General features: G+C 38.2%; 1 protein-coding gene across 1 annotated transcript in view; it reads right to left on the reverse strand.

Annotated features, from left to right (window-relative positions):
• MRC1 (mannose receptor C-type 1) overlaps positions 1 to 17043 on the reverse strand; it is an 85260-nt gene that overhangs the window by 16926 nt on the left and 51291 nt on the right. The window contains exons 12-22 of the mRNA XM_020284087.2: positions 16296 to 16495; positions 13927 to 14054; positions 13371 to 13458; positions 11636 to 11780; positions 10002 to 10043; positions 8270 to 8433; positions 7488 to 7555; positions 6136 to 6236; positions 5282 to 5424; positions 4754 to 4868; positions 1187 to 1353 (exon numbers count right to left, since the gene is read on the reverse strand). Coding sequence (XP_020139676.2) covers positions 1187 to 1353; positions 4754 to 4868; positions 5282 to 5424; positions 6136 to 6236; positions 7488 to 7555; positions 8270 to 8433; positions 10002 to 10043; positions 11636 to 11780; positions 13371 to 13458; positions 13927 to 14054; positions 16296 to 16495 — 1361 coding nt within the window. The remainder of the gene's footprint in view (positions 1 to 1186; positions 1354 to 4753; positions 4869 to 5281; positions 5425 to 6135; positions 6237 to 7487; positions 7556 to 8269; positions 8434 to 10001; positions 10044 to 11635; positions 11781 to 13370; positions 13459 to 13926; positions 14055 to 16295; positions 16496 to 17043) is intronic.

A 17043-nucleotide genomic window follows, 5' to 3' on the forward strand; every position in this document is an offset into this window, starting at 1 on the left:
GTGAAGTGTCACTGTAGAGTGAACATGGCTTGGACCCATCCTCTGAGCTATGGGTAATCCCAGCCTAAACTCCTGGTACCATCATTTTGTCAACTTTCCTCCCTCCAACATCCTTGTTCCATGAGCCTCAACTACCAGGCACCCTCCCTCCTACATTCCAAAAGTTCTCCTCCACTCATCCCCATCTCTCTTTTTAGCTATTTTCACACTACGTTATCCTGGCTCTGAGTCTCTGCTCTACTCTAGAAAACCTTTTACAAAACAAGCATGTTTCCACCACAGAACACATATAAGAAATTTTCTCCCATTCTCTTTCCCCAACTGTATTTAATCCTCTCCATTTTTCAAGTCCCCAAAATGTAACGAAACATTTATATGTGTTTTTATTTCATGTTTGTAAAATAGAAACTTTATATGTTTATGTGCACTATGAAAAAGTCTAGGAGTAAACTCAACAAAAAAATTAAGTGTTGTTTTTTTTGTTTTTTTTTTTCCTGGATGGCGAGATTACAGATTTTACTTCAAGTGTTGGTCCTGACTACGAGTTAAGCTCACAATGGAACTGGGTTTCCCTACTTCTAACAAGTGGCTTCCCACTCCCCCAAGCCAAAGACTTCTTAACTCAATTGATACCCCTTCCCTGAAGGTGGGCTCAGTCTAAAACAGTTCAAACCTGGAAGAATGGACCAGATCAAGGAGTACTCTTGTAAATTTTTCACAGAAGATTAATCCCCAAGCCAAAGAGTTCTTAACTCAATTGATATCCCTTCCCTGAAGGTGGGCTCAGTCTAAAACAGTTCAGATCTGGAAGAATGGACCAGATCAAGAAGTACTCTTGTAAATTTTTCACAGAAGATTAATCCCCAAGCCAAAGAGTTCTTAACTCAATTGATATCCCTTCCCTGAAGGTGGGCTCAGTCTAAAACAGTTCAGATCTGGAAGAATGGACCAGATCAAGAAGTACTCTTGTAAATTTTTCACAGAAGATTAATCCTTAAGCCAAAGAGTTCTTAACTCAATTGATATCCCTTCCCTGAAGGTGGGCTCAGTCTAAAACAGTTCAAATCTAGAAGAATGGACCAGACCAAGGAGTATTCTTGTAAATTTTTCGCAGAAGATGAATCAGTAATATGATGGCTCTATGCAAACATAGTGTAGAGAGAGGTGACCCGAAACTGATATTTACATCTTCGTAAGAAAGACTGCTTCTTCTTCCACCAGGATAACCTTTCCCCCAGTTGGTATAATGAACTCCTCGCCCGTCCGTCCAAAGGAACGTGTGTTCTGAATTGACATCATTCAGCCCGATCCAGGTATTAAAAGTGGAGTCTTTCATATGATAGGTAAGAAATGCTGAAAGAAAGTTGCACAAAATAATGTTAAACTTCGAGGGCTGATACTCCTACTGTGAAAACTATTTCAAATAGATTAATGTCAAAATACCGAGCATGTGATTCATGTCTTTATCGCTATTTAAAAGCACTTACCGTGAAAACAGACACATTTCTAAATTTAGCATCGTGTTATTGCTTGAGCCTTGGACTTTGAAAAGTTTCTCAACAATAAAAGTCTAGGTTTTATCTAGGCCACGGCAGATAGTTGTGCAAACTGCACCCTGCCCAAGGGCATCAGGTCGAGAGAGCCAAAGAAGACTGAAGTCTACACCAAGCCCCAGTGTGCATTTTGTGTATCCCAATCTGGGTGGTTGTTTCCCACTATCGTGCATTTTTTCTATTCATAAAAAATACGCAGCACATTTTTCTATTCATAAAAAAGTCATTGTATGGGCTAGCGCTGTCCTGCTTCTATAAATAAGATAATCTGATTATAATAACGTGGAAAAGAAAAGGCTCTTAAATGAGAAAAGTTCTGAAAAACAAAAATTGTTTTGTCAATACAAGAAGCATTAGGCTAATCAAATGATCAACACCTTGGGTTGCCAAACCAAGAGTTACCCAACTGGGACTCCTCCTGGTTGAGTAACCACTAGAGATCAGTGGCTATGCGTTGAGTGTGCTTGAACCCAGGGGCCCATCTTGATGCTAAAGTGCTTACATCATTGGGTGACAATATTGAACAGATATGGCTTCTTGCTTCCTGTCAACTCTGGGGCAGAGAGGATGGTGGCAAACATCTAAAAGCCAATGAAAAGTTTAATTGTCCATGTGCCCCTCCCTTTTCCTTAGCCCATCTGCCTTCTGGGGCCAGCAACAGTGCCCCAGCCATTGACTTCTACGCAGATGATCACCTACCCATTCTACAGAACAACAATCTGCAAACATGTATGCTTAAATAGGAAATGGAATGACGGAGCACTTGTGGTTACTAACACAAAATGCAAAAGAGAAGTCCATAGAGATAAAATCATTTGTCCATTCACGAACAAGCAATTCCATGGACCAGCCATGGTTACGCGCTTACTCTTTCTGTAGAGTAGAAAAGGCAGCAACCACCTTGCTTAGAGGTTCACATTTTTCTCAATTAACTAAATTGCATAAGTTCTCTTTTGCAATTTAGTTAATTTCTAAATTAACTAAAAACTAAAAAAAAAAAACAAAAAACCTTTTCTTTTGACATTTTTAGAGAGAGAAGAACATGGGTAGATATTTATTTTGGTTTTATTTTGTTTCCTAAATAAGATGAGAACTTGTCCCCCAACGTGAAATGAAATATGGAAGCGCTCTACCTGCCAACATTCAGCGCTGACTTCTTTGCTGCCAAGGACCACAATAAGAATTCAGCAACGTGTGCTTGTTTTGCCAGGAATAATGTTATTTTATCTGAAAATTGTTTCCTTCTGCACATCTCTATCGTCCAGGTTCAATTCTGTTATGCCAGGAATCAGCACTTTGCGGTTAAGAGAGGAAATCAATGATTGTATTTGTCTGCTGGGCAGCCAAGCCCCAAATGGGGTAGACAGAGAAATGTGAACTTTGTATTCTTGTATTGTGTCCTATGGTTTGACCCTTTTCTTTCAGTGTCTGGCAAGTTGCTCAACTTGTCATAAGGCCTTGGTGAAAGCCTGGTTGATTTATTGTAGGGTGTGTTGTAAGTGAGCAAATGGCGGCACCTATAGACTAAAATAAACATTTGGTAGAGCACCATGCAGATTTCTAGTGTCTTTTTTTTTTCTTTTTGGTATTTTTTGAGACACATCATTTCTTTTTTTTAGTAAATGATGTTGGAAGTTAAGAATCTCAGAAAAGAGAACTTATGCAATATCTAGTCCGCATCTCTCCTATAACCTTCTCATAAACAACAAACAACAATGGAGCACCTTTGATACTACCATGTTTCCCCCAAAATAAGACCTACCCATAAAATAAGCCCTAGCAGGATTTCTAAGCATTTGCACAATATAAGCCCTACCCCGAAAATAAGACCAAGTGATAGGTGTGGCTACATAGCGTGTCTGCACAACCCATGCATTTAATTGCAGAGCAGTAAAGAAGACAAGCAGCCCTTCTCATCTGCCCCATGAGAGCCCTAGTGCTCCACATCAGAGACTGGGGCCAATGGTTCTAAAGGAAATGGAGTTGCAAGAAATTCAGGATGGAATTTGGGGTTTGGAGAGTTATGATGATGTTCCAGAAGAAGACGACTTAACTATATTTGAATACATGTAGATTGTTGTACCGTACTTAAAAAAAAATAACACATCCCCTGAAAATAAGCCCTAGGGTATCTTCTTGAGGAAAAATAAATATAAGACCCTGTCTTATTTTCAGGGAAACACGGTATGTGCCAGCCAATATATATGACCCTATAGCATCCATCTGAGCATCTTCCAGTTTAAGCATTTTCACAGCTCTTTAGAAACCTCATTTCTAACACAAAGCAGTTCTGTTTCCTAATTTTGAGCCTAGATCTGTTTCCTTATAACTGCCACTTGTTGGTTCTAGGTCTTCCTTCTGGGGCCAAACAGTATAATCCTCCAAAGCCCACAGTCTCTGTTTTCCAAGCTGTATAATCTGAGGCTCTTTCAATCATCATTTGCTTGCAGTGGTACCCAAACCTTTCATCAGTTTATTCTGAATCTCCTGCACTTGGTGCTCAGCATCCTCCTTAAAGCACAAGTGACAATTTAACCTAATACCTGTCTCAGTTAAGACAGCCCCCCAAAAATCCATGCGAAAGTGGTTAAGTACCTTTTGTTTTGACAACACTATAATGAATTTTACAATCTGCTATATAGATATGGAGAATTTTTCACCTTCATAGCTCTGGCTAATCCTTATGGTTTAGCAAAAATTTCTCCTCCATTTGTTCAAAGTTTATATTTAAAATATCAGTTTTATTGTATGACAAGTTATATGATCAAGTGACTAGAAGGGCAGGCAGTAAATGGGAAATCGGCAATTTTTATCTTATTCTTAGAAGTACTCGTCTTTGGCTCTTTGGGGAGAATTTAAACTGGACAGACTTAGGTTTGATTCCCAACTCTACCCGCTAAGCAGGGAAGCTTCTTGACTCAAGGTTTCTTTGAACACCATTTCCCCATTCACAAAAGGAAATACTAGTACCTGTCTCATAGAGTCTTTCTGACAACAGAAAGGGACCTTATATAAAAAGCCCAGCATCGTGCCTACAATTGAACAAAATCGTTTTGAATCAGTGTTTGATTTTTTTCCACCCATTCCTAGTTTTTACTCTAGAGAAAACAAAAAATCATTTACTATCAGCAATATGCTACTATTTGATGGGCAAAATTACATATTTCAATGCACCACTGATTAAAGAATGGCCTGCATACCTTGCTCTTTTTCATTTTGTATGGATACCAGATTGCCTCCAAATCCCATGCAAGCTTTTCGTGCCTCTTGCCAATTTTTTCTTTCTTCTTCGGCAAATCCAAAGATTTTGAAACACTGCGATGAAAGGAAAAAGGAAAAAGCCATAAGGGTTAACTAAAGATAATAAAGTTTCTTCTGCAGGGAAATTAAAATTAAAATTAATTAAAATTAATCATGAAGATTATGGCTAAATATAAAATTTTCTCACAACCAAATCGAGATTTTTAAAAATTAAGTGAGTTTTATGATCCACGAAGTTTCCTTGCAAGATTTTATTCTACCTGAGGACAAAGGGTATAACTATTTGGATAATATCTCAAGTATGCTCTCAATTTTCATAGAAAATTTTTCATAAGAACCCTCACCTATTCTGACCCAAAATTTTCTAAAGTAATCTGGGTAAGCAAAGGTGAGCTCTGAACTGAAAGATTTACATTGTCACTCTCCATATTGGTCAATGCCGAGATGGCAACTAATTCTCCTAGTACCTTGTTATTGTAAAACTTCCAACCTTCCTTACAACCCGATGGAACTGAGGGTGTGGTCGGCATCACCGTGGCATTGATGCTGCTGTTATGTCGCTGGCAGATGAAGGCATTTGGGTAACCACAGTTAATGTCATTCCAAAACCCTGGCGAAGAACAAAATCGTTCCATTAGATTTCCATGTTTATGTTCAAAAACACTCTTTTTCAAAAATGCATTTCTTTATTTGTAAAAATTCTCAAAAATGACTTAGATTATAATCAAGCTTTACATAAGATTTACATAGATTAGAATCAAGTTTTACATAAGCTACTAGAAGAATCCATGCAGTCCTTTTGCTCTTTCACTTAAACTAATAAAAGTTCAACTCTATAGAGAGCTTTCTATGAACCAAGCATGTACTTGGTTTTACAGATATATTATCTAAATAGTGACAACTAATAATAATAATCTCAAAATACCTAAACTTTATATACACCAAGCATCTGCATAGTATTGTAGATATTATTATCTCATTTTATCTCATCCCATTTTATGGAATAATAAAGAGCTGAAGAGAGAGATAAAGGAGGTAGATAAACATATTTTGGATATTTTCCTGAAATCAGAATGTGAAAAATGCTTCATAATTTGAGGAGTGAGAAGATTGACTATATATCATTTATCAGTGTAAATGTTAAGCATCCATTCTCCTTACAAATTAAACAGGTTATGCTGCTAAAATTAGAATTCTCCTTTATTCTCTTTTCTTATCCTGCCTGGCTTAAGTGTACAACTTGCTACTTTCAGCTCAGGGATGTAGGAAATGACACACCCACACCAAGAAGCAAATTCAAGAATATTTGTGTATCGTCTACCTGAATTTGAATACATGGTTACACAGTTTTCATCCTCATTTGCAAAATTGGGTTCCCCTGTGGCCCAAGACACAAAATCCACCTTGCTTCCATCCATCCAACTGGAAAAGAAATTTCAGGCATTTCACAACAATCCAGTCATTAGAACAATTGGCTACAGTCTCCTGGTGGGAAAGGATAGTTCAATCCAAAGGAGGGAACGTAGAGAAAATGGTGGGAAACCCCAAATGCCTGTGTGTTTGGTGGGTCCCTGGCACTGTGCTCTTCTGTAACCACCCCGATGTCTTGGCTAGACTGTCATCTTTTCCCTCCCTGGAAGAAAATACCTTTAGTGCTAAAGTGGGAGATCTCAATTGCTCTGGAAGTGAGTCAGAAACAAAATTCCTCCCACGGTCATCCTAGGGAACGATTCGCACAACACAAAACCACCCACGGAGAGGTAGAGGACCTAGAATTTCTCATTAGGCCCATTCTCTGATTCTGATGTTTACTCTGGTTTCTTGCAATGGAGGTGGGCCAATGCTTATTTTCACACATTTTAGAACATCAGAGACTGTGAGAGTGGGAAGCGCAGCATAAGATCACTGAATTTGACCTTTTCGTTTTAGAGATGATAAAATGGGTGCTTGCCCGAAGGAACATCAAACATTTCCTATTCTTTAAAGATAGTTACATCTCTATTGCTGCTCCAGGATGGCAATTAAGTCCTCCAGAATATAAGTGGCCAAAATATCTGTTGCATAAGCCAGGGAGACATAGCTGCTCTTAAAACTCTGGAGAACACACGTACTAATGAACAAGAAGAGAAATCCCCAAAATGTACTATTTTCCTCACTCTCGTAGCTTTTCCTGGCTCCTATATCTAATGGAAAACAATACAGTCATTCTTTTAAAGGGAACATATTTTATGCAGTTGAAAGAGTACTTCAAAATATTAATAGTGCTGCTATCACAGTGAATGGTGCAAAAAAAAAAAAAAAAATCTGTGGTTCCAAGCACCAAGGTTAGTCCAAATTGGATCATAAGTATTTAAATAAATTCATTATCCATACATATCCAGTACATCTTTTTAGTAGATTATTTACTGACAGAGGATGATATCCAAAAACAAAGGCAGGTGAAGTTTTGCAAGATTAAATCCAATTTTGAGCTGTTAGTTGGAAATTTACAGTGTTGAAAATATTTAATAGGATTATTTTAAATTCTTTTTAATTTTTTTTAAAGATGCTTTACAGATAGGGAATGCTATAGGATTCTTTAAATGCAATTCTGCAAAGCAAAATTCTCAGAATAACTCAGGTATTTATCAGATCGCCATCCCAAGCAAAGTTATTTTAGCTTGATTTACTTACGCAAACTTTTTATCGAAGCTGATCAATAAACCAATAAAATATGCTTCCTGTGCATCATTCCTGTTCACCTGAAACATGGAAGTTTACAGATAGTTCAATTTATAATCACATAATCAGCAAGTTCTTAAACAAAGCCTACACATTCACAAGGCAGCCTATTCGCAACCTTTTCTAAAGAGGAATTCATGCAGAGATGTTGTCGATTCTACATCATGTTTTTCAGAGAAATAAAAAGAAAAACATATGCACAACTGAACAACGTGCATTTATAAAGCAAATACTTTAAGCCATTCTCTATAATATTAAATGCCTGTAGTAGTTACGTTGTTGATGGCATTCTTTAAAAAAAAGCAGTCAGTTGGGATTATACATGAAAGAAAAGACTTTATATACATATAAAGTAGAATTCATGTATATATACACACATATATAATTCATATGTATATGTATATATTTTTTCAATATTAGGGAATATCCTGAGAATTTCAAAGCATAGTGTATCCATAAAGATGATGATGAATAAGACTATACTCTAGTACCTTTATGATCAAACAAATTTTTACTCTGGGCTCTATGATTCTGCAGGAAACATTCAAATAATAAGGCATGATTTCTGTGATGGCCTCCTCCTCCCCTCCCCTAACATTCACACCTTTACCTCTGACTTCAAGAGGTGCAAATTCAGTGCATAATTAGAAACTGCACCATGGGGTACCAATTCTAGACACACTCAGTGTTTATCACACATTACTATTCCATTCTTAGATTAATCATGTTCTTACATATTTCCATAGAAACTTCTTTTCACTTTCACTTTGAATAGAAACAAGATCTCCAAAATTCCTCTTGCAAAATGCTCGTGCATTGTCCATCGTTTCCTTCTCTTTGCTAAAATAATACTGGTAGTCTTTGTAGATAACCCACCCATCTTCAGTGACTGGTGGATCTGAGAAATCAGTGAGAAAAGGGGATGAATTTTACTTAGACAAATTCAAAAATCTGGCCTCTGTAGTACACAAAAGTGAAAAAGACAGAGCAGCTACAGGAGAGGTATCTGCAATTCTGAGAGCCAAGAATAAGCAGAATGTCTATGATAAATACAGACTGAATTGCCTAGGGCCAAATATCTACTTTCTGCCAAGCTCGTAAAAACTAGTCACTTTTTCTGCCCAACTAAGTCCTCGTGTTACTTTCATCAATAGGATGGTGCAGATGGGAGTGTGCAAATACATCTACCTATGATGTTCTAGATCCAAGAACTGGGAACTATAAAAAGCAGATTTCATCCCAATATAAGAAAGAACTTCTAGCAGATAGATTTGGTTGCTTCAGGGTAGAATTGGAAAACCTAGAAATTCACTTAACACAAGGGCTCCCAAGGTTTTGTCCAAACCATAGGATTCTATGGTTCTGTGCTATAGTAGGTTGAATAAAGGCTCCCAAAGATAACCAGGTCCTGATCCCTGAAAGCTGTGAATGTTATCTTATATGGAAGACTTTGTAGATGTGATTACATTAGGGAGTTTAAGATGAAGAGATTATCACAGATTATCCAGAGAGAGTCTAAATGTAATAATAAATGTCCTTCTAGTGGGAGGCAGGGGAAGATTGGACTACATGAGAAGGCGGCAACATGACCACTGAAACCAGATGCTCCATTGCTGCTTTTGACGCAGGAGGAAGGGACCATGAGCCAATGAATGCAAGGACAGCAGTTCTACAAGTTGGCAAAGGCAAGGACACCAGTTCTACCTTAGGGCCTCTGGAGGCAGTAGGGTCCTGCTGACATCTGGATTTCAGCTTGGTGAAACTGATTGCAGATTTCTGACTCCCAGAACTTTCATGTGTGTTATTTGAAGCCACCAAGTTCGTGGCAATTGTTCCAGCAGCCTTTGCAAACTAATATATGTGCTGCAGGAGGAGAAACCTGGGCCTTTGTATGGGACTCATGAACTATGAGAAATTGTATTAACACACTTCATGGTTGTACCTACAAGCTTTTCTCTGAAGAGGAAGATCTGCACTCTTATCATGAGATTCTCAAAGGTATTAAGAACTTGTGTCCTCCAGGCTGGGCGTGGTGGCTCACGCCTATAATCCTAGCACTCTGGGAGGCCTATGTGGGAGGATCGCTCAAGGTCGGGAGTTTGAAAGGAGCCTGAGCAAGAGTGAGACCCCATCTCTACTAAAAATAGAAAGAAATTAATTGGCCAACTAAAAATATATAGAAAAAAATTAGTAGGGCATTGTGGCGCATGCCTGTAGTCCCAGCTACTCGAGAGGCTGAGGCAGAAGGATTGCTTGAGCCCAGGAGTTGGAGGCTGCTGTGAGCTAAACTGATGCCACGGCACTCTAGCTCAGGCAACAGAATGAGACTGTGACTCTAAATAAATAAATAAATAATTAACTTGTGCCCTCCACTTTCTTAGGTGATGTAATTTTTTCATAGAGAAAGGAAGGAAGGAAGGAAAAAAGGCTATCAATACAGAGATCAGAAAATAAGAAAACACCTACTGTCTTGAGGAGCTGGTGTTGGTTCAGGTTTTGGTGTTTCTCCTGTAAAACAAGAGAATATTACAGTATATTTGAACATCTGCTATTATATAGCCTTCTATTTTCACTACTTTTATGGGTCAACATTGCTAAAAGCTTAACCATTCTTTTTCTTTTTTTTTTTTCACTCCCCTTTCTTTCTCCAATTAATCATGTTGTAGAGAGGAGAATGAAGAAAAAGAGAATTAGGAGTTAAAAGTCAAACCACCACAAATTGGAAGACAGTTTTCAGGCACAAAGAGCATCATACAAAAGAAGAAGAACATGAGTTTTAGAACCAGGAAGCCTCGCTTCAAATCCCAAGCCCAGGTTTCAAGTATTTAGCCTTAATTTTGTCAATTACAAAAAGGGGTTTAGTGATATGTATAAATAGGTAAAATATGTGAGTTATTGGTATGTAGTAGATGCCCAATAGATGTTACCTTCCAGGCAGACATCCTATAATTAGCTGTGAAATTACTTATAATTTCATTATTTGAAATTATGAAATGCAAGCTATTGATTTATAAAATATGAAATAAGTTTTCTTTAAAGAATCTTATTTTTCTTAAATGTCTGTTTTACTAAAAGTTAGATGAAATACTTTTCTTTTCAAGTAGTTAATGATATATCTTTATTTTACTGGAATCTGACAAAGGAACTCAGATGACCTAGTTTTGGGGTTAACATATTTAACATCTGCAAGAGTAGAGCTACTATTAATAAAATTAAATGATACAAAAAGGATACTAGCCATTGGTAGCTAGGAGACCTTTCATAAATAACTGGCCACCACTGATTCCTCTATTCTGGACACTCTGAAAGCCATAATCTAAGCAGAAAGAGTCATGGAAATTGGCAAAGCACTAAGGTATCCCTAGTCATGGAGTTGGGACAGTGGCCAAGACTCCCCAGCAGCAGGGGGCAATGCAGTTCCATTTATCTGTTTACTGCAGAGGAGGCCGAGGTTATGCATTTTGGTTTAAGAACAGGTTTGTTTATCTGAACATTAGAACCTGGATCCTCTGACCTCCGTGTCTGACTTGGATGTGTGGAACTCTCTGAGTCATCGATAACGACTGATAGCGTTCACATTTTTTGATCAACAAGACGGTTGGTGTGCTAACATCGCTGCCTTTGCACATGGCGCCTGTTCCTTGCGTTGAACATTTACTTGAGAAATCAATACTTAGAATACTCAGACTTGGGGCAGCCTTCACCTATTTGATGACTCACATAGATGGTCAGAAGGTGAAAATTCCCCCCAAAAAGAGACTGCATTTTAATTACTCTGCTTACAGTGCAGGACACCCACCCATGTCTGCCACTATAGAACCTGGATCGGAATCAGAGCTGCTCGTGGGAACTATTTGGGAGGACGTGACTCTTGTCCAGGATGTCTGGGTGGCCTTTTGATCTTCTGTTCCTTTGGAACATTTATCTGTACTCAGCGACTTCATTCTTATCCTGTGAAATGATGGGCCCTGATAGTTCCCTTATTTTGTTATTTGGGTTTTTGTTATTGTTGTTGTTGTTCTGCTAATAAAGGAAAGATACTAGAGTGTCAGGAGGTTCGTTCTCCGATCTGAGATAAAGGAAAGGACAGGTGATCGTACCTTTTCGTATCTGGCAAATCCAGTTGTTAAGGTGTTCACAATTAATATCATTCCAGGACATACCAGGGTCACCTTTCAGTTCACCACAGTATTCAACATTCTGATAATTATTAGGTTCTCCATAAGCCCAGTTTTCATATGAAACCTACAGTAGAAACATCAAATCATAACCATCAACCATTGGTCAGTCCAATGCCAGTTTTCTATACAAACAGAAAAAGAAAGGCATATTTGCATGTTGTTTTATTCATGTACTTTTTATCACAATAGCTTTGCTTTGAAAGTATAGTTCATAAACATGGGTAGAAAAGAAGTAGCTTTCATTACATGGAACCTTATGAAATGGAAGAGTATGCAATAGATTATTATAAAATTTTCTTTATTTTTATTAAGTAGAATGGAGTCAAGGGTCACAAAAGTGGGATTCATATGTAGGAAAAGCTCCACTTAGTATTGGAAGTTGCTAAATTTACAGCCCAGTCATAAGGGATAATATTGCAGTGTGTTGTTGGAAGCTTTTTCTTTATTAACTGGGTAGGATAAAGAAATACAATTATTTGAACACCATAGTTTTAGGCTGTCAGTACCAATTTGATGGTGAGTAGATGTGTAGCCCATTTTCCAGGTCTTGTGTTCAACAGGGATCTGAGGGGGGGAGACCCACATCTTAAGGATGTAATGAGCATTGTAGGGGGGAAAGGATTACCTCTATCCCTTTTTAGGGAGAGGCAAAGAAACACACTGTAACCAAAATGCTTAAAAAAAAATTTTTTTGTTAATGGGAGGTGAACAGGTGGAAGGGGGGAGAAGGGGAAGGGTATGCACTTTCATGGTGGGTGTAGGGCGCACCACTTGAAGACTGGACACGCTTGAAGCTCTGGCAGAGCGGGATGGGGAGGGGGGCAGGGGCAAGATATGTAACCCTAACAGTATTTGTACCCACAGAATTTGGGAAAAAATAAATAAATAATTTTTTTAAAAAAGAAAGAAATACAAATAATTCTTCTTGCAAAATAAAAAGACCTATAAAATATTGCTAACAAAACTACCAGACTTTGCCAGAATGAACAGTGGAACCTTTATGGAGTTTTCAATGTGGAATCAATCATAGCCCATAGAGTCTTAACACTAAGCATGATGATATATTTTCCAGAGATGTAAATATAAAATTCAAATATCAACAGAGCCATCAAATAAACCATCTACCCAAGTGCCTTGAAAAATTGCTGGTAAACTGTGCGAGGAGATAGAACTGAAATTATACAAAATCACTTCCAGTGATGACGAGGGCTTCTAAATATTGCAGCATGTGCCAACGATCTCCCACTTCTCCATTCCTGAGAATGGAGAAGTCTGACAAAGCCTAATGTTTATAAATGGGAATATCAAAAATGTTTCCAGTTCTACTGATCTATAAGTTTTTAAGTTTACCTGCATGCCAATTTCGCGTGGTAAAATGAACATATCATTTTATATAAACTAGTGGAATGAACTTCATTCTAATTTTTTTTTTTTTTTTATCCAGTCAACTATGGCTATGCCTTGAATGACTAAGAGAACTAAACTGGGTTGGTGTCAGGATGCTGATCCTAAAATAGCATTTATTTCACATAGAAAAATGTCTCTAGCTATTTCAATGACCTGCCTTACTAAAAGTTTGGATTAACCCAAAAGATAACATCAAGATAAATACATAATAAAGTACAAAAATGATATATGAAGTCAAATTACTCACAGGAGAACCATCACTCCAAGTGAAGCCTTCTGAAGGACTTCCATATGTCAATCCCAACCAAAACAGCTCATGGTAGCTTCCACTAGTCCTGGAATAACCAAAACATAAAGAAAGCATGTGCTATGGCATGAAACAAGTCCATTAACCTCCGAAACATAAATTAGTAGTATACAAGTAAAGAGAGTTTATGACCAAATATAATTTCTGCAATAGATGTTCATTTTGGTGCATCTCATAAATATCCTAGAAATGGGCCACCACATGAGAATAAATAATTGCAAAACATTGAAAGATTGTCATTCATACGCTCATTCGTGTAACAAATATGTACTGACTGTCTTGTACTTTTATAGAGCAATTCATCAGAGAATTTACACCTGTAAAATTGAAGGATGTGGAAGTGAAACTCGATCAAAAAGGGCCCATGGAGTTGGAAGATGATACAGTTTCCTTAAGTAGCCTCCTGAGCCAAAAATTTCATAACTGTAAGGATTTTCTCCACATTATTAGCACAAATAGGTAAAAGAAAGGAGTGTCAGGTAGACAAGATATTTACGTTATCAGCCGCCATATTGTTTGCTGTTCCTCTTTGCTGTTGATACTGGCCAGGTCTCCCCCAAGAGCTCTACAGAAATCTCGGGATTCAAACCATGTTTTCTTCTCATGTTTTCCTTTTGCAAACAGCTAAAGATGACATGGTTTCAGAAATTATTTTACACTTCATAGCTTGTCAAACCAAGAGAAACAATTATTCACTTTCGATGAGATCCCATTTGCAGAAAAGCAAAACATTGCGATGGCCCAAAACAATGTCATCTTCTGAATTTAAAAATCAATTTACAAGTGAATATTTCAGTAACTAGGGGATCATTTTGTCGAGAAAACAAAATTATGATTTAAAAATCATATTATTTTATAGCAGAGGAGAAATTAGATTAAAATCTTACAAGGTTTGGGCATATGAGGTATATAGCTCTTGTTGGAAATAAGGTTATATTGGCTAAGTATGAAAAGTGACATTAAATGAGAAAAAAAAAAGTGAAAGCAACTTTTGATGCAGAGAAAGTAAACATGAATAAGGAAAATTTTAAGGAAAATAACCTTCCTAAAACTGTGAGATAGTTTATTATCCTATTTAAACAGTGAATTACAAGGGAGTCTTTCAAGACTTTGCTGCTATTGTCCTTTAAAACTGCCTGGCATTTTTCTTTATGGTTGCACATTTTACCTATTGAGCACATGTAACAACAGACATTCCTTTGGCAGGAATATGTTATATGCTAAACTAAATGTAATAGAGTATATGGTTTAGGGACTATGTCATATTGTCCAGAGGACTGCAAGAAGAACAGTGAAATGCAACCAACAGTGACAGCCCAGGACACACCTACCAGTATGCAAACAGTAAGAAGTTAATTGTGGCCACTGACTTTTATAATTTTCATTCATTGTGCCCGTGAGTCATGGGCTCCCACCTCATAGGCTTGTGAAAAAAGGGACTTTTGGACTATGGACTATGGCTGCCCCAGCTGTCATCAAGCAACCCTAGACAAACTTCACCTCATCCCTAATTTAACTTGAGCTACCTGGAAAAAGGTGTCTTGATCAAGTATCCTCGTAAGTAGCTCCCAAGATTCCTATGAACACTTCAACTTGCTAGATTGTGACGTAAGATTTTATTTTCTTAAATAAATTTAGTATCACCTAGATGTTATTAATAATTCTCACATCTTAATACTTACAAAGGTGGTCTATTATATTCCCAAACAAATGCTACCCCAAGGACCTCTAAAACTGCATAATTTCTAGTGAGGTGCATATTTTGGTTTGTTGAACATTCCCCCGGGATATTGTCTCTGCTGGAACCCCTTGTTCATTTCCCAGTTCTGGATAATTCCGCTGCTTCTTTCAAAGAACTGCCACCAAATCCCCACAGCCTACCACCCTTAGGCAAAGGGATGTGGCCAGGATGAAACTGGCCTTTGTGTAGTAACTCAAAAGTTCCCAGAGGTACCTGATTTCCTTTGTGTTAGTCCTCAAATAATCCATTTACAAATCTCTTCTGTCTTGGCCAGACACATCCCCTCATCCCCTTGCAGATGAGTTTATCCATTAAGTTAGCTAAAACCTGGGCTCTACGAGCATGGCAAAAATGAGATGCAAGAGGATAGCACGAGGGGGCACAGCAATTTCCATCAAGATGAAAAGAATTGCGAGCCCAGACCAGACTGTGAAAGCCTGGGGGGAAAGGAGAGGGGCAGGGAGGGAATGAGAGAGGAAAAGCAGGTGAGGAAGACATCTGTGAGTTGTGCTTGTGTGGTTGGTTGTGTTTGTGGTCTACATGCAACTGGTCATTAATATCCAATCATGGAGCTCTTCAAAAACAACTGATGCCCAGGTCAATAGAATCAGAATTTCTACAGGTGGAACTTGGGCAGCTGTGTTTTGGTTTTATTGTTTGTTTGTTTTTATATTTTATTTTATTTTATTTTATTTTATTTTATTTTATTTTGAGACAGAGTCTCACTCTGTTGCCTAGGCTAGAGTGAGTGCCATGGCGTCAGCCTCGCTCACAGCAACCTCAAACTCCTGGGCTCAAGCAATCCTGCTGCCTCAGCCTCCCGAGTAGCTGGGACTACAAGCATGCGCCACCATGCCCGGCTAATTTTTTCCATATATATATTAGTTGGCCAATTAATTTCTTTCTATTTATAGTACAGACGGGGTCTTGCTCTTGTCTCAGGCTGGTCTCGAACTCCTGACCTCGAGCAATCCTCCCGCCTGGGCCTCGCAGAGTGCTAGGATTACAAGGCGTGAGCCACCGCTTCCCTCCTTGTTTGTTTGTTTTTTAAGTCCTTAGGTAATTCTCTATTTAGGCTGAAGCATATTCCTAATTCTTTTACTAGCTTCACAATTGATACTTACCTTGAAACACAAGCTTGTTTTGCTGGTGGTGCCCCAGTCCTCCGGGCATTTGGGTTCGGGAGTTGTGGTGGGCTCTGGTGGGCGGGTTACTCCTTCTGCCCAGTGCTTGCACACAAACTTTGCTTTCTCATCACATTTCAGAACATCCCATAAGCCCCCTGCAATGCCGGTTTTCATGGCAACGCACCCTGCCTTTCGCCCTGTGTTAAATACATAAAGTAGAATTCACTCGATGGGTGTTTGCTGAAGGTCTCCCATGCTCACAGAAGACAGTTCCAAACTGAGCAAGTGATAAAGTCTGCACATGGTGAGGAAAGCTTTTGAACCATTGTTTGTCTTTTATTTGTGCGGTCTCTATCCCCAACTGAATTATGATCCCAAATGTAGGGGGGTTGATAACCTTTTGTATTTCTAACATCTGGCAGAATGCCCCACACTTGGTCATGTAGTGATGTCATATTTTTGTATGACCACATTTATTGTATGGTAAAAAAAAAAAAAGTGGTTTAAATTTCTCTTCCTTCCTTTCTTTCCTTTCTTCTCTCTTTTCTTCTTTCCTTCCTTTTTCTATCTCTCTTTCTTCCTCCTTCCCGTCCCTTCTTCCTTCCTTTTTGAATTCTTTTTTTTTTCTTTTAGTTAACAAATTTTCTTTACTTGTTTTTGTATCCACATGACTGTAAAAAAAGCAAACATTTGAGCTGGAACCCATTCTACTAAGTGAAGTATCTCAAGAAAACATGGAAAAACA

This window comes from Microcebus murinus, chromosome 25 (genome assembly GCF_040939455.1).
Source record: "Microcebus murinus isolate Inina chromosome 25, M.murinus_Inina_mat1.0, whole genome shotgun sequence".
Taxonomy (NCBI): Eukaryota; Metazoa; Chordata; class Mammalia; order Primates; family Cheirogaleidae; genus Microcebus; species Microcebus murinus.